This window comes from Thunnus albacares, chromosome 11 (genome assembly GCF_914725855.1).
Source record: "Thunnus albacares chromosome 11, fThuAlb1.1, whole genome shotgun sequence".
NCBI classification, from domain to species: domain Eukaryota; kingdom Metazoa; phylum Chordata; class Actinopteri; order Scombriformes; family Scombridae; genus Thunnus; species Thunnus albacares.
The window spans coordinates 1,319,476-1,343,801 of NC_058116.1; the positions used below are offsets into that span (position 1 = coordinate 1,319,476).

Genomic DNA, 24,326 nt, shown 5'->3' on the forward strand with positions numbered 1-24,326 from the left:
TTCATTTGAGAAATATTGCAAAAATGAGACCTATATTGACCCCTACTGTTCTTGAACAATTAATCCACACATTCATTTTCTCCAGGTTAGACTACTGTAACTCTCTCTACACCTGCCTCAGTCAGTCTACTTTAAAACGTTTACAGTTCATCCAAAATACAGCAGCTAGACTTCTAACCAGAACTAGCTGTAGGTCCCACATTACCCCTCTTCTTGCATCCCTCCATTTGCTTCTGGTAAAATTCAGAATAAACTACAAGATCCTGCTGATTACATATGAAGCACTCCATGATCTCGCCCCTAGCTACATTTCTGAGTTCCTTGTTCCCCATTCCACTTCATTACCTTCAATCCTAAAATCTTCTATCTATCCCCCACTCAAACCGCAAATCAAAAAGTGACCGCACTTTCTTCTTAGCCCCAACTCTGTGGAATCATCTTCCACAATCTGTTAGATTGGCTGAATCCTTGGACTGTTTTAAACGACGCCTCAAAACCCATTTATATTGGCAACTCTTTCTATAGACCTCCCTTCTTGTTCCCATGTCCTGCTTTATTTCATTTTAGTTGATTTCTCTCTGTGTCATGTTTGTCTATTTTATTAATCTATCTGTTACAATTTTGCATGTGTATGTGAATCGCTTTGTATACTCAAACAAGAGTGCTCATATTTCACCACTATTGAAATGAACAGCATGAACGCATCATAATCCATCCATCAGTTATTTATACACACTTCCTGTTCAGAGTCACAGGGGCCTGCAGTCTATTCCAGCTCATATTGGGTGAGAAGAGGTACACCTCTGTCACAGGCCTGACAGACAACCATTCACACTTACATTCATGGTGCCAGAATCGCTTGCAGGATGGTCAAACAGCTTCGGAAACCTCTGCCCACCCCCCACACCTGTCTGATGTCAGAATTGGGAAGGCTGTGTACAATAATTTCTGTAACTTTCCGATACCAACAATCACGCCTTCTTCACACTGCGATTGGCCAGCTGTGAGGATGTGAGAAAGGTGGCAGGATTAAAAAACATTTTTTAATAGAAGAAACATACAGACACAGGGAGAACCCTTGCTAACCGGTTAGCATCCTACTGCACCAACAACACCCAAAATGAGCTCAGCCTGCTATCTACCTAGCTTGCTGCACCCTGTGGAAGAAATCTTTCAGTTGTACAGGAGTAGGTATTTATGATGTTGAATCCACCAGCTGTGTTATGCTCTTTAGCAATGTCACCATAAACATTTTTCTATAACACATTAAAGACAATGAAGAATTAATGTGATATTATCAATCACATTTTACCTACTTTAACTTGAATTGTAAATACAGTGGAAACAGCTTACAGTGATCACGTCTGTCTAGGTCAAATTGATCACTATAAGCAGATGATTATTACCAATTTTTTCTTTTTCTTAATTTCTCATGCAGATTACCATCTAATTGACATTTGCATATTTATTACATGAATATAAAGTAATGAAATGGGCAACTTCAGTATTTACTGAATTTTATTGACTGTTTCAAAATACAGAACAGCTGTTTCAAACACTTGTTGTTTTGCTGCTGCATCTCGTTGGCTTGTTTTTGGCAGTTTGTCATAAGCATCAAGGAGACTACGTTTTTCACTTAAATTTTTCCCATCATGATTTCAACATGCACACAACACCAGCCTCAGGTAACCAGCCGGAAGCAAACGGGTTGTGCGTTTAATCTGTGGGGGTGGGGGCCGCAGGGGCCCGCAGTGAGAAAGTTGAACTAGTACAACTTTTGGAGAAGTGCAATATGTCACACTACAGTGGCCAATCACAATCTGATTAGAGCTGTAACCCTGCAATGAGGGAGGACAAAAACATTACTAGGAAGAGGGGAGGACATTTCTCTTCGTTTGAGAGAGAGAGAGAGAGAGAGAGAGAGAGTGAGAAGCAGTGGTAGAACAAGCTAGAGAGTGGATGAGGAGAGAGAGCAGTGGTAGCGAGAAAGCCAGTGAATGAGAGGAATAAAATGTTATTTTCTGATTGTTTCATTGCAGTTACAAATAAACATGCCCACAGCCACACCTCTGCACAAACGCTGCAATGCCTGATAATGGTGCTGCAGATGCTTATTGCATATCATACATTTATCATGGGAGTAAAATAGAATTATTGTAGTTTTAATTTTTTTTTCATGTTTTCATGTATGAAAAGACCCAAAATGAACATTGTAAGTGGACTACTTGATTAGTATAAGCGAATTATTTAAACAGCATTTTTATAGGAATGATTCTGTACCAAATTTCTCAACAGATCTCTCCAGTTGCTGCTATTGTCTTAAACTATCTGAAAAGTTAATAAAGTGTAGCAGGGCAGTGAGAGTGTGTGTGTGTGTCTCCTCATTGCAGGGTGTTTGGAAGAAACGTGAATGTTTCAGATTGGATGTCATTTTCGAGATGTTCACACAGACACACACACACGCACCCATGCACACACACACACACACACACACACACACACACACACACACACACACACACACACACACACACACACTTTCAGCATGCACTCAACCGTGCCAGTGTGTGCATGTACACCCCCTCTCCTCCTCTGTGCAACAATGTGTAAGTCCTGATATTACGTCCAATCAGATCAGACCATAAATAACCACGACTCACCGCAGGAACATTTCTGGGCTTGACTTAACGCCAGCCACCCATAAGGAAACTCCCATAGGGAAACCGCAGAGCTGATTTCTCCTCCTCCTCATCTCGATACACCCAAGAAGAAAATCAAGGTGGTGCATGACTTGAAAATTAAAAATTAACCCTGATAAATAAACCCTGAAATAATCTCATTGGGCTCATAGGCGGCAGCGTGTGGCATGGCGCTGAGGCATGAGCAGCTCTGCTGTGATGCTGCCTGAGGACGTGACCTGCTGCCTGCCATGCTGACATCACATTATTCGACTCTTCCTCTTGTTGACTCTGTGGAGCTTCAGCCAGGTTGCATCACAGCAGAGCTTTTTTCAAGGTTTACCCTCAAGTTATTTGCATATATATATTAAAAATTGCTAAAAAGGTACAAGTCTGCCAAGAAACTGTGCAAACAGAACAAAATCCTCATGGAGAGTGTTACACCTGTGCTTTTGAAAGAGGGATGAAAATCAAATAAACATGTCATAGAGACTTGGTTACTCTGCTAAAAGGAACCAAAAAAATGTAAAAACTCAACTAATTACAAACTTAAGAGTAAACTCCTCTGCTGTCATCTGCAGCAGCTCCCTGAACTCTGTCTTATCATGCATCTATTTGTATAGGTGGTGGTGGTGTGGGGGATATTAATATAGTTTCTATCAGAATACACTGGCATACACACAAGCTTTTCAGTATTTGTAACCTTTTCATCCTTGCCAAACCACAATACAAGCAGGCAGCTACATTGTCATTGCAAAAATATGGATTTACCTTATTTACCTTTATCTATATGCATAGTATTGCGTCATTTCCTGTGTCACATCTCACGTGTGTTTTCATGACAAAACGTAGTTTGGAGACCAGACAGACTCATCAAGGATTCCTTCTGGGAAAAGATCTTGTAATGTGTGACACAAACTACTCGAAGACAGCATGTATATGCTGGACTTGTACTTCCCAGGTGTCTGAATACACCACTACATCATCCAGATACACCACACAACCACTAAGACCAGGAACAGCACGATTCATTAGCCACTGAAAGTTGCAAGAGCATTTTGGCATTACAGTGGAGTACAAACCAGAGGGAGTTATAAACACTGAAATTTCTCTCCCCCTTTTTAGTGAAGGGGACCTGCCAGTGCCCTTTGAGTAGATTGAATTTACTTGCAAATTACCCTCCATGACTGCAGGCTACTGCAAGAGAGGACAATATGTTGTGTGATGTGGAGTTTGAAAAATATTTACCAGGTAGGGAGGGTCTCATGAAAGCTGCTATTGAGCTGCATGATGGGAAGTCTAGGATCCAGCATTTTTGGAGCTTGACTCATCCTTGAGCTTCACTAAAAGTCAATATATTTCCTTTTTTTAAATCTGTTTCTTATTGCAAGTCCCCTAAACTTATAGAAATGCCAGAATAAATTGTTAAAATCTTTCTGATGGTGTGTTCAAGGTCGTCAGGGTTGAGAGTTGCTGCCAAAAAGAGTTGTACCACTTAACTCTTCCTCCAGCCCCACTGCTCTGCTTTCAGAATTTCAGATAGACACAGGTTTCTTGGTCTGTACCCAAGTTTGGAAGAAGTATTAATTTTACATGAATGTATGTTTGACTTTAACAGCTGTTGTAAAATGGCCTTAATGCAAGTCAACAGTCACACTGTCTTTACACAGTGTCAAACTTGATTAGTTTTTGTATATTCGATATGACTTTCCAAGATCACAGCTTGACAACACAGTGCTCAATCAATTCTGGGCTGTTGTAGTGTCCTTGAATCCAGCAGTGTGTTGAAAATATTACTTGCAAACAACTGCATGACTGCAAATAGTCATAGCATTTACCAAACCTCAAGTAGACTAAAAGTTTACTGTGATAGATTATCTATCCACAGCAAGTTCCAGGTAATGAAAGTTGACAGCCAAATAACTGGTGTCATGTAGTGTAGATGTTTTGGTCTTTAGTGTTTTTATTGTGTTTTTGTACTATGTCACCATCTGGTTAATGGAAATTAATGTTTACATAACAACTTGCTTTTGCTTTATTCTGGGGTCAAATTATTGTTTAGTTATTTACTTGTGTACTTATTTCTTAATGAAATCAGCTGAGGACAGGTGGTGTTGTAAAATACATACAGTACATAAAAAATAAAAAAAAATGATTGAGATGGGACTCTGTTGGAAGTGTATGTTTTTAAGCTGAGGAAAGACAAGTGAGTTAACATGCACATGACAGACCAACTAAATCTAATCCCAATTATAGTTTTCTCTGCTGATTCTCCTTATACGCTGATCACAAATATCCCATTAATTAACTGGGTATATGGCAGAGGCACAGCTCTCAGCTGAATGCTAAACAGCCAGCCTGATGTTGCATCATCAAAACAAACTGTAATGTGTTTGAGTCATGTCTTATAGCCTCTCAAGGCTGAAAAGAACACAAAACATGTTACCTGTCAGAGATGAAGCAGAAGTGACACTACAAAGCAAATGTGGAAATAAAAGTAAGGACGCGAGAAATAATCAAAATGAGGAAAGGGATCTGCCACTAACAAAAGGTATCAATACTTCCTGGGTTACATAAAAACAAAGGACTCATAATATAGAAGCATAAAATCATAAAGATGGTTGTGAAAACAAACACAATCACATTTTGGCTATAACGCCTTCTTCTGAAACTGTCCTCCCAAGAAAAACGGCAAATGCCATCTAGTGGCCAAAGTAATTATGACCTGGAGCAATGGCACAGTTGAGATGTCAATTGAGACGTCTATACTTTGTATGTTGACATATGTTGGTAGGGGCAGGGTGGCGGTAGGCTGTAACCCAACAGTGGACTTTGCCACAGGAGACTGTTCATTTCCTGTTTCCAACCATGATTCAGGACAATTTAAAAAAAAACGTAACTACAATCGTGACATCCTGACATTAACCCTGTGGTTATTATTATAGCCATGATGATGAAGGTTGCGTAACTTCAAGGAAGTCGTAACTTTAATCCACACTACGTTTCTCTAACCTTAACAAAGTGATCATTTTAACCCAAACCATGATCTTTCCCTTAACCTAACCAAGTGTTTTTTGTGCCTAAACCTAACCAGATCTTAACCACAGCATTATCACATCATAAAACATCATTAAACAGTGATTTGTAATGGTTTTGGAAAGTAAAGGAAAATAATGCCCTGCAAAATACTACCAATAAGTAGTAATTTTTTTTTACTACCAATAGGTGGTAATTTTCGTGTCTCTCTGGAGTCACATGGTCTGTCATTTAATTTGGAGGGCTTGTTGTTTCTTCCTCAGGAAAAGCAGAGATGAATACTCAGGATAACAGTGGTGCCACCAACGCTGACAATAACCATGAAAGCATGGTATCATGACTTATGCTCACATTCCCATGTTTACCACATTAGAGTGTCACTGACTGGAAATCTCTCAACAGTTGTATGTCTGCAGAGTTAGTCATGTCAGGGTTATTTAATACTGTGCATTCACAATGTAACACAATAACCATTGACATTGGGTTTAATAATCTCGGACAACAGGCTAATGTCAGCTGTTCATATTTGTCAACTTTTTTCTGCTGCTTCTGCATTATTTAGCGTCTAGTCAGATATATCAGTGCATTCAGAAAAAATCTAGAGATCCCAATAGTTGTAGAGATATTTAATTGGAATGAGCAACTGTCCAACATTGCTATCACTAGAGCCATGTCAGTCTTGGAAATACATCAGCTTTAATGTTTAATTGTCAGCTCTAGGCCTATAAACAATGTTGATGGTATTGGGTAGCTCAACTGGCTATATTAACTGTGAGATATTGTCAACCATTTCCTCTATTTAAAGCTAAAACCCAATCTATGTAACTTTAGTCTTTAACTGGATTGATACTTTAGCCATGGCGTGGCAACCTGTTTTTCTCTTTAGCTGAAGTAAAGACTAATCAACCATCTCATTATTATACTATGTTTTGTAATAATTTGACCCCATGCTTATTTTCCAGTGCCCATGTAGATAGTTACATCTACACTGTTTCCTTATTTCAATCGACTCACAAACAGATAAATGTATAGCTGGCTGCAGAAGAGGTAAACAAAACAGTAAAACAGTCAAACTTATCTCCAGAAGTAACCGGATCTCAGATAAATTACATAACTGCATTAGTTTATTGAAGAGAATGTAAATGATGAGTGAATCCAAACTATCGTGCTTTGGATCTGGACTAGGAAGGAAGGCTAAATTAGCTATCTGCAGCTCCGGCATGACTCGGTCATTAGCAGCCACAGCGCGGAATGTCAGAGCTAATGAAGTGGACGCATCAGGAAGCAAACACAGACCTCAGAGCCACAGAGGATCACAGAGGCATTAGCCAAGGCTGAAAACTCACTCCAAGTGAATTAGTGCATTTGTCTTTGGTCAACAAGTTTAGAGAAAACACAGTGGGTATTGGAAGGGTTAATTGAAATAATGAGGAGGGGAGTCGTTTCTTGTTTCAGTTTGGTCTAATATCTTTACTCCTTTCCTACTCTACCTCATATGTAGTTTTTCAAGCTATACCTTCGCCTGTCCCACTGACCTCATCCTCCACACCCTCCTCATACCCCGCACACATCCTCCTACCTGCTTCACCCACTTTCACTATGAGCAATGGGAAGAAAGGCTGTTGAACTTATTTACACACAGTTATTTCTTTGAACTTATTTAATTGGGCTTATTATAAATGGTCTTGTTATATTGACAGACCTCAGTGGACTTATTATAATCCCACTGCTGGACTGTGTTCTAATATTATCTATTATAATATTCTTTTGTTGTAATCTGCCTCCCCCCCCCTTCAATTTATGTTATATCTCCAGACATCAGAGGTGGCTCTTTGAACTGCCTTTCCCAAAGTTTCTGCCCTTTTCTAAGTTGTTTTCTTTGTTTTGTTTTGTTTTATTTGTTATAAATCTGAGTAAGGTCAGAAACCATTTTGGTTGTGCGTCCATTGACACAATGATATTGAGCTATACAAATACACCTGACTAGCTTCTTATACCTAGTAAATCTTGTTGTATGGTCTTTAAAGTTCCCCTCCAGACATGTTTTAAGATGCATAACAATACTCAACTAATTAATCTGCTTCTTCCCTCCTTTATTGAACAATTTAGAATCTATGCATATAAAAGTATTTTTTGTTTCAAAAGTCTAACTACTAGACACAAGATGTCTTCTACTTTACTGAATAGTCTATTCTCAGTGTATGTGCATGGAAGGGTTCAAGTTTTCACATTGCATTTGTTAAAGTTGCATACTAGACCATGGTTGCTGCTCATAGATACACGCCTTATACTCAGATTTAAGGTGAGCACAGATAAACTTTCCATCTTTAGCAAATGAATGTGAAAACAGGGTTTAAGTGTCAAACTCTGTGTATGTATCATTCTGCACTGTGAAGCTCAAATATCCAGCTGAAGGAACAAAAATTGAAACAAGTTTTTGACTGGTGAGAGACTTTAAATTAGGCTCCACCTGGCCAATTACAAACAGTATTAGGGCATGAAAACAAACCTCCCAACCCAGGCTGGAAATAACTTTACAAAGATGAATATAAATATATGTGCAGACCTACAGTATGTGGAGAAAGGTGTTATGGGAGAGGCTCACAGAGGTGCCAATGAGCTGATTGATTGATTCATGATTTTTGACAGTAGGCTACAAGTACACATTTGTTCACATGTAGCCAGGAGGAGCATGTTCCAGCCTTCACAAGCAGCCTGTTGAATATACTTTTCAAAAATGGAAAAACTACCCCAGTACCTGCAGGCAGGGATGAACTGGCCAGCCTACATAATGGCTCATGATTGCCTTTTTTTTTTTTCTGGAATACAACTGGATAACGCATGCTGTGATGTACAGTAATGTCCCCCTCCCTCCCTGTACATACTTTGTCCTCCAGAAGTTTTAAAAAAAACAGTGATTCTCACACGTCATGACTGATCATTTTTTCGTCATTTTTCAGAAATAAACTTGCAAATGACTGAATGAGAACATTAGGTTGCCTTGTTTTAAAATAATTTAGGCCTAATGAATATAGGCTAATGCTATTATAAAAAAATAAGAGTAACTGAAATTAAATGTGCAATTGCATTCAGCAACAACTATGTACACGGATAAATAGCTCTAATAGAGCAGAAGCTTTCAAAAAATCCAACCTACACTGTCCTTTTTGCATCACAATAGATTTTTTCATAGCCTACTGTATATTTAATGATTATAGTGGACTGGCATATTGGTATATTATTTGATTATATTCAAATGTACCTTGTACTGCAGTATTGTTTTTTACCCTGTTTCATTATTGTTACATTAATTAACTTTTTACTTTGTTCTCCACTAAGTTATTATTATCATTATTATAATAACAATTTTAATTTTAATAACAATTTCTGGAGCTTTCAGTTGCATCACATGACATCTGGTCAATTCTCTATCTGCTGAGGAGGCTTTTGTGATGCAATTGAAAGCTGCAGAACAGCTACTAAAAGAGTGTTAGAGGTGAGATTGTTTAATAAAATAATCACTTTGCCTGTAATTTGCTAAATATGCTAGTTTAGCAGGCCTTCAGAGCTATGAGGAGGTGATAGCACAACACAAGAGTAGTTTATTTGGCTATGTGGTGTAGAAACAGCCAAATGACATTCTTTACACTGACTGAAAAGTGTCAATTGATGTAATGTTTTTTTTAAAACTTTTTTTTGTTGGCCATGATTCTGGGAATCTATTGTAACTGCCGTGAATCCCTCCCACAAAGGACCAAGATGCAAAATTAAAGTAAGAGACCCCTTTTAAGAAGACTACAGGGAGTGAATGTTCAGAATTCTAAATGCAGGTTTTTAGTACCTTTAATAACTTACTCATTATGTAGTTTGTCAGATTCCAAAAGTTAAATAATTTGGCTGGCTATATTATATTCTATAATTATTGTCAACAACTCTTATGTTTGGAGCCAAACCAACAATGAACTCATCCTACTTACAAGTATTGTTTGTGTATCCAAAGTCTGATATATCTTATTCCTCTGTACTGTAGACCTCAGTTGTTGTCCAAAAACTATTCTAACACTTATAACTATTACACTTATAACTATTATAACTATTATAACACATCAGTGAGCGATACCGCTGCACTGGGTGACATGTTCCTCCATCCCTGAAGACAGTAGTTACATTAGCTTGTTTAGAAACTGCTCCGGAGAGCAAAAACAATTTGTGGTTCGGAGTGAAATGTCTCAACAGCGCTGCTCACGCTAAACTTTCTGTGTAGACATGGTGTTAGGGCCCTAAAATGAATGTCTGGAATAGCTTCTCAAATAGAAAGATGCTTCTTCAGGAAACCATATTACTGTGTGGAGGTGCAGACCATGGTGCAGAACACACAGCTCCACACATCTGAAGCCCAAGGCAGATAATGTTTTTTTTTTTTTTTTCCCAACGTTGATTAGTACAATGAAGATAGAAATAAATATAAAACTGGTGAAAATGTTTATATGATTGCATCAGACAGATGGTAACACAGCCCTGAAATAAATAGTCACATCATTTGGTAATTGGTGTGACACAACAGCGTTTGCACTGTACATTTCAGGAATACAACATGAAATGCTACTTTTGCTAAACACAAATCTGTAAAAGAGGCCATGTTGCACAGGATTATTTCTCATTTCAATCATGTATGTCCTTGAGGTGGGATATGACATTTCTTAATTTTCTCTATCTCCTGCCTCTGTATTTGCCCTGTTGATTTGACATTTCTGTCACTATTCTGAACAAACTGGAGCTTGTACTTTATCTTATCTTGCAAAATCAGGATAACTCAGTTATATCTGCTGTAAATCATTAAGTAAACCAAACATCACTGATGTTGAGCTATGACGTTCCTATTGTCCATTAATTTGATAAATTCAGAGCGCTGGGCAAACTGCCACCAGCAGGAAAGTCAAATTTCTGCCATTTCTGATCTTGATTAACTAAGTGTGAAAGCATGTTGACTAATAATAAGAAGAACAAATCGCTTCGGACAGGAAAGTGGAAATTTTTTAGATAATTCAACTTCAATGAAATAATAACTGATGGCTTGTTTTTGTTGCTTGTTATCTGAAATATTATCAGCTGGAACTGAAATACATAATTTCCATGCTGTTCTACATTTCCTCTGTTTGCCTGCAGTGAGTGTAGATAATGGCCGTGCAGAGCTATTCTGCACTCATCTCGTCTCGCCCACCACCTCAATCACTGCGCGACTGCAGGCCCTCGTCTCAAGCCCCATCATTACATTTCCTGCTCGTCTTGGTCCATTGACCCGAGCAGCTGGATACCAACCAGACAGGCAGAAGTCAATTATCAGGACCTGATTGTTCCCTCGCCTCCATAAAAATGATATGGAGTCCTAAATGTCACTTGTGTCTTAAACACAGGAAAATTGCATCTCATAAGGAGTTTACTGCCCTACTACTCACATGGTAAGGGGATCTTTCTTTTAACTGAGCCTCTCCCAGGTAAGACTTCAGTTTATGTATTTACAAGCTCAAAGAGCTGGCATTTTCTTTATTTTATTTAATCAAAGTATGGCCGATTAGCTCTTGCCTATCTCCGGGGTGCTTTACTCAGAAAGGGGAGAGTGTCACAATGGACAAGGCTAAACATGTCGTACAGTGTGTTTCATCCTTGACCACAGAACACAAACACTTATTTTCAGGGCTGTTCAAATGTCTTGGTAAGTGTTCAGAGATGTGTAGTACATTTTATTGTGTTGAAACCACTTCTAACTGTAGTAGCTGAAACTTAAAATCAAATCAACACACTTCTGCCCAGCTCACCATTATGGTTTGGTTTGTCTTTTTTGAGGGGGGTTGGAGGTGTTATTAAAGGTTTTATTAACTTTTTTCTCTTGGGATGGCAATGTCAGTGTGTCTTTGGTCCAGACTTTAATATGTCTACAGCTACTGGTTGGATTGTTGTGAAATTTGTGGTCGCCAGAGAATGAATCCTGTTCTTTGTGTTTAATAATAGTTAACAAATATTAGCATGGCAACATGCTAAACCAGGCTTTGTCAGTCTGATACTATGGGCCCCCACAAAACCCCCCCATCTACCGAACGTCACCCCTGGTGTAATTTCAGATTGTGATAACTGAGTGTCCACCGGTTTTTAACACACACAGGACAAATATCTGCATATGAATGGATAGAGGAGAGTGTCTGTGGGCTAAAACATGACCTGTTTTTTAGCCTTAACATTCTGGCAAATTGGCGCCATTAAATGTATGCCAAATGACATATTATCAGTTACTGTTTGCAGTGTAGCCACGGATGTACAGACATATCACTGGATTGATACTGAGGAAAACTTGATGATTCTGGAGTTATATAAATTATGAGAATGTCTTTTTTCTATTATTTCCAAGATGATGTATGGATGTTTTTTGTAATGCATTCTAGCGATGATGATATCCTCACAATGTGTAAGTCACACTGAATCTAAAAATATGTGTATCATGTCTGTGTGTTCACATTTGACTAAGTTATGATTAAAAGAGTGAGTAAGAGTTTTGTTGCATAGTGCAGCTCACGCCTCACGTCTCCCAAACCTTGTGTCCCAACACACCTTCAACTCTCTCGTGCCCCCCTAAAAAGGCATGCCATGTAGTAAATATGACTTAAGATTTAATTTTAAAGAGCTATCATTCCCTAGAAAATGAAAACTGATTTGTTACATTATTTTCTTTATAGTTTTCCTGGAAACGGTCATTGTAAATTGATTGTAATTATGGAGAGCATGAGACAGTGTTCAGATGACACATTTCCTAGCTGAGAAAGTCATTTACTCACAACAATGCAAGTCTGGTGAACATGAAAAATCTGAGCATACAAATCAACAAATTATGACGATTAATTGTTCAGTAATAAAAAGCTTGTTTTGTTTTCTGTTTGAACATTGGGCCTCATGCAGGAAGTACTTGTACGAACAGATTTGTCCTTAAAAAACACGTACGAATGATTTAAGAACATTCATCAATTTTCTCGCACTTAGAATTTTCTCTTAGGTGCAAACAAAATTTTCGGGTGGTCCAGACCTGTCGTACATGTCATGAATAGATTCTCTCTGACTTTCTTCACAAGGGAGAAACACTTGTTTGACTTATTTATATAACTTCTCTCACTCCTTCAGCTGCGTCTGGGTCTCTCTGCTGGTCTCTGTCCAGTATCATCTTGTGTTGCAGCTGACAGTGTAACATCATTTGTAAATTATAAAATTCTCCTCTAATGTCTCTGTGACTTGAACTTCATGTCAAATCATTCCTTCTTTTTTTCTGTCACAGTGCAGAGCTGTTCTGATGACATGTTAGCTGGATTCATATTTTCTCATTGTTTCGGTTCTCTTATTGTCACTCTTACATTTGTTATGTGTTTGACTTCTGATTTCTGAAAGCAGGACTTGTGTGCAGTGTTTTTACTTGGTGGGAACTTTTTCTGAATGAAACTTGCCCACAAACGGAGCAGAACATGGCAATTTTAGAGGCATGGATTATGCTAATGATCACATCTCATGAACGCGTACCTTCTCATGAACAGTTGGCATTCATAAGGCTGAAACAAGCAATTTACGACAAGTTCAGGCCGTTAAGAATGTTTGTTGAATCCAACATAGGATTTTCTTATTTTCCTCTCATTGCTTTGTGCAAGAACAAATACAAGTGAAAAACAACTGTTACTGTTTACAAGGAGTGACCAACAAACCACCACCCATCCATTCTACGCGGATGTTTAAAACTAACAAACCCTCTGTGCTGAAGCTAGCAGGCAGACTGAAGCTGGTTTCATGGGACAGACGAATAAATCAGAGTTCAAAAGATCGTATATGACATCAACATGTGTCGTATCAAATAATAATCTGTTTGACAAAATACAACTAAATAGCTACCAAAAACTCTTCAGTGGAGCAGAAGTTTTTTTTTAAAATTTACATTGGTGTTGTTTTAACCATCCAACACCATCTGGTGTTCCTGCTTTACTTTACAGTAATGTTAATGTAGCTTTATAGTCTGGATAGCTTGACTGGTTACGTATTCCCACAGTGTGTCATCTGTCCACAATTACTGTAATTAACACTATACAAGTTAAACAAGTTCTACTTCATGCTCACTCAGACTTTAAAAGGAAGGTTTTTTACATTTCCAGAGAGTGAAGGAATCAGTAGGGAGGAGACAGAAGCAAGGTAGAATTGAAGGATGTGATGATGTTGAAAGAAAAACAAGGAGAAAGTAAAGAAGATGCAGCTGATGCAAGATTGAAAGAAAACAATTAAGGGGGAAAGAGAAACACATAGAAGCAGCCCAGGTGTCAGGTGATGGAGAAAGCAGGAAAACTGTAAGGAACTTACACATGTATCTAGATGAATTACTGTTCTGGGCACTGTGCATCCCCACTAACAAAAGTCAAAGCACAAGATCGAAACCTGCCATAAAAGAATTTACAGATCTTTTAATATAGGCATTAACACTACACAACAACTCTATGAACATAATATTTTCTAAAGCTGTTAAAAGGTTGTTGACCGCAGTAGCTTTACTCACTTAAAAAAAATCTGTGTAAATATTTAAAGTTGCAATACATGACATTCAGCCATTAGATAGCTCTATAGCACCAACAGACGAGACAAAACAAATGTGTGTGGTTTACGCAAACGAAAAAAAAGAAAGCCGACAACTCAAGAAACTCTGATCAAACTGTCAAACTAGGCAGTGCTTATCAAATACGGATCAAGATTCTGTCACTGCATTGCCTATTTATCGCCTCAAATGTTTTCAGAAACATATTTTAGTGTAATGTTTAGCTGTAATGTGAGAACGTTTGTGACACAGCGGCCATGATGGAAACGTGCACTAACATGCACTAACATGCACGCACACATGCGCTAACATGCACGCACAGCCAGTGTGGCTGCCAAAACAAAGAACACAGAAGCTTGGATTACAACATACACAGAGAGAGTGTGACTTAATTCACTGCTCAAGTCATCATTACTCCACTATATCTTTACATGGCAAATAGTTATTTGCTGACATCCAGTGAGGCTCAATGTCATTTATTGGACCTGGAATACGTAGGAGACTGTTTTCCCATTCCTGACAAAAGGCATGGTAGGTAACAACCTTTTTGTAAGGTGTGTAAGATAGACTTCAGTGTTGGTCATGGTGGGAAAAATGATGTTAACCAGCATGCTAGGTCTGTTAAACATGCGTGCTTAAGAAGCCACAAAGACATCAACCGTCTGTTTGATTACAGCAGCTCAGGCAGTAAAGGCACCTGGTGATTATATCTTTGGAGCCGAGAGAAGAAACCCTTTTTGATAATGTAAAAGTTATGGTCAGATGGGGTACTGGAAAATCTCCCTTATTTTCAAAGCCCATTGTGGACAGGTATGAACCATAATAAGTTACAGTGCTAAAGCCATGGTCATGCTAAAAGTGAAATTCACTCATCCATATGAAATAGGTAGGTCCAGGAGCTTTGTGACATAGTAACTACTTGCAGGGCTAGTTGGTGAACTGCTGTAGCTGGCGAACTAACTCACAAGCTGGCCTGGCGAAGCTGGCACACCAGACATTCATAAAATAGGTCCCTCAGTTACTCTCTATTTCTATCTACTGTTCTGTTTACTTCCCCCTCGCATTTTGTTCACCATTGCATAATATTGTTTAATAAAAAGCAGAAAATAAAGCTCTGCTAGCTGACAAGCTTGTTAACGGTCAGTTAGCAAACTCCTTAGTTTGTTAGCTTAGATCGGTCACTAATGGGACAACAGCTTCTTAAAGTTTATTCAAAAGATGTTTATATACTATTGATTGTCATGTCTGTCTGCAAACCATTGCTCTTTTGTGGAAAAGAATGGTGCACCATAGCTAATAAGCTAGCTTCCTCCATTTGAGACTCTCTGGCTCTCCATTTCTTCATAGGTCAGCACTCTCAAGATGGCTTGCTATTGGTCAAAGGTACAAATTCGCAGGTCAAAGTTCACCAAAACTGAACTTGACATAAAAAATCTGCTGTACCTGATTTATTTCGCCCCCTTTGAGCAAATCCACTGATAGCGGTGATTCTATTGGTATGGATATATCTATATTGCTGTGAAATTTCATGTAGCCAGATTTATGCTTGACACTAGGAGTGAACGGGCTCCCCATATACCTATGGCGATGTGCCTGTTCCGAACGGGCGAACTGCTTGGCCTCCGGTATTGCTGCTTTCAGCTTTCAAATGGGGGGCTGTGGCTCAGGAGGTGTACCAGATCGTCCACTAATTGGAAGATCGGTGGTTCGATCCCTGGCTCCTCCAGTCCATATGTCAAAGTGTCCTTGGGCAAGATACTACAATACTGAACCCCAAATTGCTCCCAAAGTCTGTGCCATCAGTGTGTGAGTATGTGTGAATAAGAATTAGATTAGATCTCCTGATGAGCACGTTGGCACCTTGCATGGCAGCCTCTGCCATCAGTGTATGAATGTGTGTGAATGGGTGAATGTTGACATGCAGTTTAAAGCGCTTCGAGTGGTCAGAAGACTAGAAAGTACTATATAAATGCAGTACATCCATTTACCAAACAAAAAAAATCACACTTCAAATTGTTCACATGCAGTAATTTGAACATTTCATGTGTTAACACTCACCAGACAGCCATACTAATTATTCAGAATTTAAACTTTATACAGTGCCCTCCAGCATCAGCAAAGGTGGTCTGCAACAAAGATTAGATGTCACAGTCAGTGGTTAAACTCTGATGTCACGCACACTACTGTCCACTTTCCACAATGGAAGATGAAAATGCCATTAAAAATCACACTTCAAATTGCTTACATGTGTAAGTCGAACATTTCATGTGTTAACACTCACCAGATAGCCATACCAATTATTCAGAATTTCAACTTCATACAGTGCCCTCCACAAATATAGGCAATCTTGGTAAAAAAAAAAATAAGCAGAAAAGACTATTAAAAAACTGTTATTCATCAACGCAATAAATAAATATGGATAGCGTTTAACTGAAGTAAAATGATTCAAAAGAAACAATGAATCCTCATCAGAAAATTTAATAAAAGTTTTCTTAACCTTTTATACCTAGCCTTTTTATTTTATACCTAGTCATTGCTAACAGCTAGCTATTTGGGACCAGACTATTTCCTGCAACAAAAGCATTCATTCCAAAAGTCTTTTTGGTTGTTTTTTACATCAAGTGTCTTATATTCCCAGATTCAGCAGAGTCAGTACTATTGAATGGTGATGCCCAGGACACAATTTGCATTTCAAGCAAAACTAGCATTCAAATAGCGAACGTGAGTTAATCAACTGGCTGCTTTCATTGCTAACAGCTAGATATTTGGGACTAGGCTATTTCCAGGAAAGAATAGCATTCATTCTGAAAGTTACATCGATGATGCTTGAAATGTTTGAGTTTAGCAAAAGAAAATGGCAAACTTATTGAATGGTGATGCCCAGGACACAATTAGGGATGGGCATTTCAATCAAAAATAGCGTTCAACTTAATAGTGAATGTGAGATAATCAACTGTCTTCTGTCATTGCTAACAGTTAGTTCAGATGAATAGTTGTTGAGAAAATCGAAGGACAGACATACATACATAGAGACAGAGACTCCTTCCATTTTAGTCAGATAGGTCAGCATTGGATTTTGAAGGAGAAAACACTAACTGATCAATCACAATTTTGTAGTCTCCAAAGTGGTATCTACATAGCTGCTGTAGCCCCTACAAGAACTTACACTTTGGAGACAGTGTAGCTTTGGAGTCTCTGCATGTAGCTGCTGTAAGCCCCTTAACGGAGAGGTTTAACGTCATTACAACACTTTGAACTTTACTGTAAACTCTCATTGACATCCCAAAGGTTCCATACACGCCCACGAGTGCCAGACAGGAAAACAGAATTTTGTTCAAAATGATGCAGAACATGTTGGCATGGTAGGTCAAGATATGCCATATCTGATGCTGTACTGCGTTAATCAGAGCTCAAAAGGTCAAACACAACATAGACCATGACACAAACAGAAACAAATAATTTCTTTTGAACTCTATTGACACAGACACAAACAAGTCATTTACATTTCAACATTAAAATAGCTGTCTTATGTTTCTGTGTGTGTGCATGTTCTTGTGTGAATGTGTATGCGTGCATGCGCATGCGTGTGTACTTACCCACTGAGATCGTCCAAACTGCCATGATCTTGATGCGGGCCTTGGTGTGGGAGTTGAAGCGGCTGTGGTGGAAGGGGTTTCGAATAGCAATGTATCGATCCAGAGAGATTGCGCAGAGGTGCATGATGGATGCTGTGGAGAACAGGACGTCCAGGTAGATCCAGATGGGACAAAGGTAAGAGGGTAGGGGCCACCCATAATCTGCAGGAGGGGATGGATGGATGAATAGGGACGTAAAGAGGAGAGAACAAGTAAAATACTGTTAGTATCAACAGATCAAATCTGTGGTATCGGTGACGATAGTTTTGGTTGGAAGAATACCTCTGTTCTAGTGTTCTTCTACTGATGTTCGTGATTTCTCATATTTCCCACAATACCTTTCAACAACCCTCTACAAAAGGTTAATTTATGGCTGTTAAGCAAAAGTTTGGGATAAACACAAAAATTTATGTAGCTAGTTTGTGACCATTTGGGTGTCAGTTTGGATCAAAACCCAACCTGAGTTACTATGGCAATGCATTTTTATTGTTTTGTGCTTCTTTCCTTGAATTTTAAATTGTTGGTGTAAAACCACAACTTTAAAAGAATTCCACTCTGTTTGATACAGAAGACAAACCCATTTAAGACAGTTGTATTATTACTAAAAGCGTGGTCTCACCCGTGGTTTAGATTCCAGCGGCAATCCAGAATCTGAGAATTGTGCTATTAGTTATGATTATTTTGAGTGTAGATCTGAAAACTACAGACTGGTTTCACTCCTACCTTTCCTATCAAAAATACTTGAGCACACAGTCTTTAACCAAGTTACTGAATTCCTTTCTGGGAACCTGTACGATCCGAATCAGCCTGGCTTTACGTGTGGTCACTCTGCCAAGACTGCACTCCTTTTGGTAATGGAATCACTGCATTCAGCTAGAGCTGCTGGTCAGTCCCCAGCTCTATTGCTGCTAGATCTGTCAGCTGCCTTTGTTAACCACCAAAGCTTCCTCTCCACACTCACTGAGCTTCGTATCTCAGGATCTGCCCTCCACTGGTTCATGTTCTACCCCCCAGAGAGATCTTTTAGAGTATATTAGACGGGAGAAGTGTCTAAACTGCACAGCTTATCCACAGAGGATCCTCAAGGTTCAGCACTTGGTCCCCTTCTCTTCTCAATATACACCACCTCATTTGGTGCAATCATCTGCTCCCATGGTTTCTCATACCATTGCTATGCTGTCAATACCCAGCTCTTCATATTGTTCCCACCAGAAGACCACACAGTCTTGGCACAGATCTCGTCATGCCATGCCAATATCTCAGCATGGATGAAAGAATGCCACCTTCAACTTAACCTCGCTAAAAACCAAGCTCCTTGTCATCCCAGTCAGCCCCTCTATACAATAACAGATCAGCATCCAGCTTGAATAAACCCAACTCATGCCCACAAAGTATGCCCAAAACTTGGGTGTCATGATTGATGACCAACTAACCTTTAAGGTTCATGTGGCCTCAATTGCTTGGTTGTGTCGATTTGCCCTGTCCAACTTCAGGAAGATCAGACTCTACCTGTCTGAGCATGCAACACAATTCCAAGTACAGGCTCTTGTAATGTCATGCATTGACCACTGTAGCTCCTTACTGGCAGGCCTCCCCATATGTATGTTCAAACCTCTACCGATGATCTAGAATCACCCAGCTGTTCATATTCCTCCACAGGCTCCCAGTTGCTGCCCACATCAAATTCAAAACCTTGACACTTGCTTATAAAACAGCAACTAAAACAGATCCCGCCTACCTGAACTCCCTCATTCAGGTCTACGCTCCCTCCCACTGACTATGATCTGCCAATGAAAGGTGCCTGGTACTACCACCACAACAGGGCCCTAAGTCACTAGCCAGAGTCTTCTCTTCTGTAGTTCCCTGGTGGTGGAACAAGTTACCAAACTCTGTTTGACCATTAAAACTGCCTATGGTCATTTTCGTAATTTCATTGGCTATCAGCACAATTTGTTCCAATTGGCAAACTCTCCTTGGCTATTGTAGGCAGTGGACAGGACACAGAAGCTCCTATTGGGTCAAGTGAGGTGTCAATAGAAAGGTCAGAGTGCAGCTGCCAATTTGATACCAAGATATCACTAATATTAACACGTTAACTGAAGTTATGATGGACAATATGTGGAAAATGTGGCACATACATACATTTGAAATGATGCAATAGCAGTCCATGGGCATTTATTGATGTAATGATGTGTATTGGACTAAATATTTTACTGGATTGGATCAACTGGACCTTTGCCAGTGTAACAAGACCATTTTGTCAGAGTTTTATCAATCGATGGAGTAATATGAGGCTTCATAGGTGAGTTGCCCCAAATTTGTAATTGTTCGTTTGTTTTTTGGTGATTTGACAAAGGTGCTGATTGTACCTGCTCTTGTGATTATAATCTTGAAATGGTTTGCATCAATTGAATCACAAGAATCTTAGCTTTCCAAAGATATGTCACATGAGTACCCACTTAAACATAGGAGTTGTGTACATAGCATAATTTGTGTATTGCATTGGACTGACCAAACTAAATGGGCCAACACTCCAGAGTTAATTTCAAACAAACCAAACAGGTTAGGTGTAAAAGCACCCTCAGATTGTGGTTGTACTGCTGCTCTCATATTGACCAACAATAGAAACCTCTTAGGTATGAATGTGTTGAAGTGAGTGAATGAAAGCAGGACAGTGCTGAAAAAACAAAGAGAACCATTGAAATAAATACTGTAGTTGTATGTTATGTAGGCAACTGCTTATTTCCTGTGTTTGGCTTTACAGCTAGTCTCTTTCAGATGAATGGACAAAATGACATGCTGAAACATTTGTTTTCGTCCCTGACTGCTGACTGTTTATGTTTTAATTTAACTGTCTGTAATAAAAAGCATTTGCAGAGCCATAATGATGGTTTTCATGTGCTCGTTGCCTCTAAAAAGCTAATTATACAGTGACCACGCAGTGATAAATGGAATGAGTCATACAGATGGATCGAGGCTGAAGGCTTTAAAACCTGCTTTGAACTGAGAACATGCTCCAGATACATACACACTATCTTAACTGCAGATGCACAAACTGGAACTACGCATCCACACACATGCATATGCACATATGTTCACTTCACATATCACATAACACACAAACACACACCAGCACATGTCCCTCATGACTGTCATCTGCTTGCACGGCAGCCATCTCTAAATATAGTCCTTTAAATTGCTTTTGAAACCACTGAGCTGCCAATGGAAAGTGCATTTTACAATATTCTGAATATCAATATGAATGGAGACAGATATGCTTTTATGGTACATATATATAGGCGAGGCAGGTTTATTTATTGAGGCCATTTCGTACACAAGGCAGTTCGAAGTGCTTTATACAGGCGCTTTACACAGGCGCAGAGCATTAAAAATCAAAAAGATAAAATAAAAACATTCACAAAGCAATTTTATAAAAACATCTATTGTTTTCTTTAAAAATAAATTCAACAAGTCTAAAAGTCTACAGCCACGGTAGCGGTAAGACACAGCAAAAAGAGAGTTGTTGGAGGGATAGATGGATAAAGAATGGAGAGAAGACTAATATTTTTAGATCTTCAGCACTAGTGGGGCCAAAAAATGTACAGTTTGTCCTGACGCTGACACCAGGGGAATCAAAAGGATTTATCCTCTGTATGTTGGCCATTATAGGATGTCTTAGACTCACCATGGATCAAAATTTTAGACTGAAATGCTGACAAACTGATGAATGGACAGACAGATTGATATTGTAATCATTAGTCACATGCTACTAGCATAGCAAAAAAAATGATATACACAAAAAATTGAAAGAATGTAGCAGTGAATATGAAAGCATTTAGCCTGGATTTAAAAGTATCTGAACAATGTCACAAGGGACTGACATTTCTTCCACTAATTCACTAATCATTTTCTGTTTGTATATTTTATATATTTCTTGTCTGTTAACTCCAGGTTGGGCAGTTTAATATTTGCATGATGATTTATAATACTGGTCTGCTGACATTGATACTAGTTTTGCATTAATTTGATACCATTCCATTATCTGTCTACATACAGTAGATGGAGACCTTATTTCAATACAGCAAATCAAATTTTGCATATAGCAGTAACATGGCGCTTTATCATAGGCAGAGCAGACAGTCACACTGAGCCTGCTAGCATCCTGCTACTCAACACAAGAGCCACAGACTTAACCCACATTACCTCTCCTGCTAAAGTCTCCTTCTTATCTAACTTTCAAAAATGAACACACATCTTGTCCTGCACCTTGGCTTGTTGAATGAGCCACCAAATAAACATTCACTGGGGAAAAGTGCACCACTATATTGCATGGTGACTTTTATTATGTATTTCACTTTTGACTTTTATGCGACCGGGCAAGTAATTTACACACATTTATATGAACATAATAGAAGATTGTGAGCATATTCAACACAAGAAAGCTAGCGTAAACATAGGCTTTACTAGATCAGACAGTGCTAGATCAAATAGAGGAACCCTAGAAGAGCATGTGAGAATGACAGTGAATCCGCACATGGAGAATTCAAACTGTCAGACCAAGCAGGAAGTTGAAAAAAAAGTCTTTGCAGTTGGGAGATTTGTCTCTGTCAGGGTGTCACCAGCTCCTTAGGATCTACCTTAAGGGTGTCAACAAAAATTGACAGGGAACTGAGGGGATTAGAGCGAGATCATCACGGATGTCTACACCATATTCAGGGTGAGGATGGAGCATCTATGCAGTCCTTCCTCACCCTCCTCCCCTCTTCTGATTCTCCATCATTCTCTCCACAGGTGAGGGACGACCTGATCCAGGCTTCTATTATTTGCGAGAAGATGACTCATCCATGTCACTTGATGTCGCCATGGTCACCGTCAGACTCTTGACTATTGCCTCCTCCGCCTCATCACTCTTGTTCTCTGCTTTTCTCTCAGATTTTCCTTTTTCATCCTCATTGCACTCCACATTTTTGTCCTCAGTCTCACTCTATGTCCTAGTCTCTCTTTCACCATGTCTTCTATTTATAAATCTTTTTTGGTCTCTCTTCCATTCAGGCCCATTATGCTCAGGCATCAGTGACAAACAGCCTTCTCTCCTCTTTTTTTTCAACCTTCAACTTTCTCCTGCACTTGAGTTTCCATTCAGTCTGTTTACTTTTTTGGAAACTAAAAACCTCTTTGCTTGATTTCCTCCACTGTCTTGCTGCACTTAGGGTGGAGAGATTGTGGTTGTCTCCATGTATACCCCCCAGGTATATTTTATTATATATTATATTTAAGCCAGACCAACTGCAAAATACTAATAATAATTATAATGAAAAAACAACAACAACAACAACTTGAGTTTCCATTCAGTGGACTGAAGTGAATCAATTAGCTTCCTCAACTTTTCTACTCAGAAACTGACATACTATATGTAAAAACTTCTCAGGTTCGACATATATATTAAACCCCTGAAATAGGGATCTTTCTGAAAGACAGCTACGCTACTAGGCCTTTACCACTACAGAAACTTAACAACTCATAACTAAAAGGAGAGCTCCACCAAATGTACACAAAGTCTGTTTCCAGTACTACTGCATATGTAAAAAAGAGGTATAAAGCATTGTGGGTCCAGAGGGAGCTGTGTGAAATCTGATAAACTGCATCAAGTAATGTCACTTTAGTCAGCATTGGTTGGCACTGAAGACTACAAGTTTGAAAATGAAAAAACTGGGGATGTGGATTTATTAAGAAGTGAGGTTATCAGACCTCTGTAGCCCGCTCCTCATCTCTGCTGGAGGCTGGCAGTTCCAGGTTACATTAGCCATTAATAGCATAACCAGTGTGGCCAACTACTCTCAGTAGAAAGTAGCTAAAGCCTGCTTTAAAAGTTGCTAGATATCACTAGGTGATGTCACACACTAATATGCATATCTGAGACATCATAAAATAACCACATATATACAAGATTTTAAAAAAAATCAAAGTAAGCACCGACTACCCAGCAAGGCCTGCATCCTTCAGCCTTGGAGCCTGACTCATCCACAGATTCGCCAGCTAAGAAGCAGCATGCCACAAAGCATCTCTCTCTCTCCATGGACTCGGTAACAACTGGGCATAGCCTAGCAACACATAGTGTAGCATAGTTTAGCTAAGCATAGACTGTCTCTCTGTGGAGAGATAGAAGGGGAGAAAGGCCAATGTCCTTAAAACGATTTTCATATCCAAATTTAACTACCTTCTACAGTCACTTCCCATCAACATTCCCCAAAAGTACTTTAAACAATTTGACAGATTAGGCAGATTAAGCTAGAGAGCAGTAGATCAGGGAGGGCTTGCTATCCCAATCCTTTTGTTATATCATTTCGCCTTTGGTCTCCGGCACATGGT

The 24,326-nt window shown here is 39.1% G+C and overlaps 1 protein-coding gene across 2 annotated transcripts in view; it reads right to left on the bottom strand.

Annotated features, from left to right (window-relative positions):
* The window catches only part of htr2aa (5-hydroxytryptamine (serotonin) receptor 2A, genome duplicate a), a 51,848-nt gene that overhangs the window by 14,972 nt on the left and 12,550 nt on the right, over positions 1 to 24,326 (bottom strand). Inside the window, exons 1-3 of one of the 2 annotated variants that reach the window (XR_006405988.1) lie at positions 17,919 to 18,007; positions 16,604 to 16,668; positions 16,381 to 16,448 (exon numbers count right to left, since the gene is read on the bottom strand). Coding sequence is in view for 1 of the 2 variants with exons in the window: in XM_044365719.1 (XP_044221654.1) it covers positions 17,919 to 18,042 (124 nt within the window). In the remaining variant the exon portion in view is untranslated. Of the gene's footprint in view, positions 1 to 16,380; positions 16,449 to 16,603; positions 16,669 to 17,918; positions 18,120 to 24,326 lie in introns of those variants that run through there. The other variant, XM_044365719.1, reaches the window with a different exon arrangement.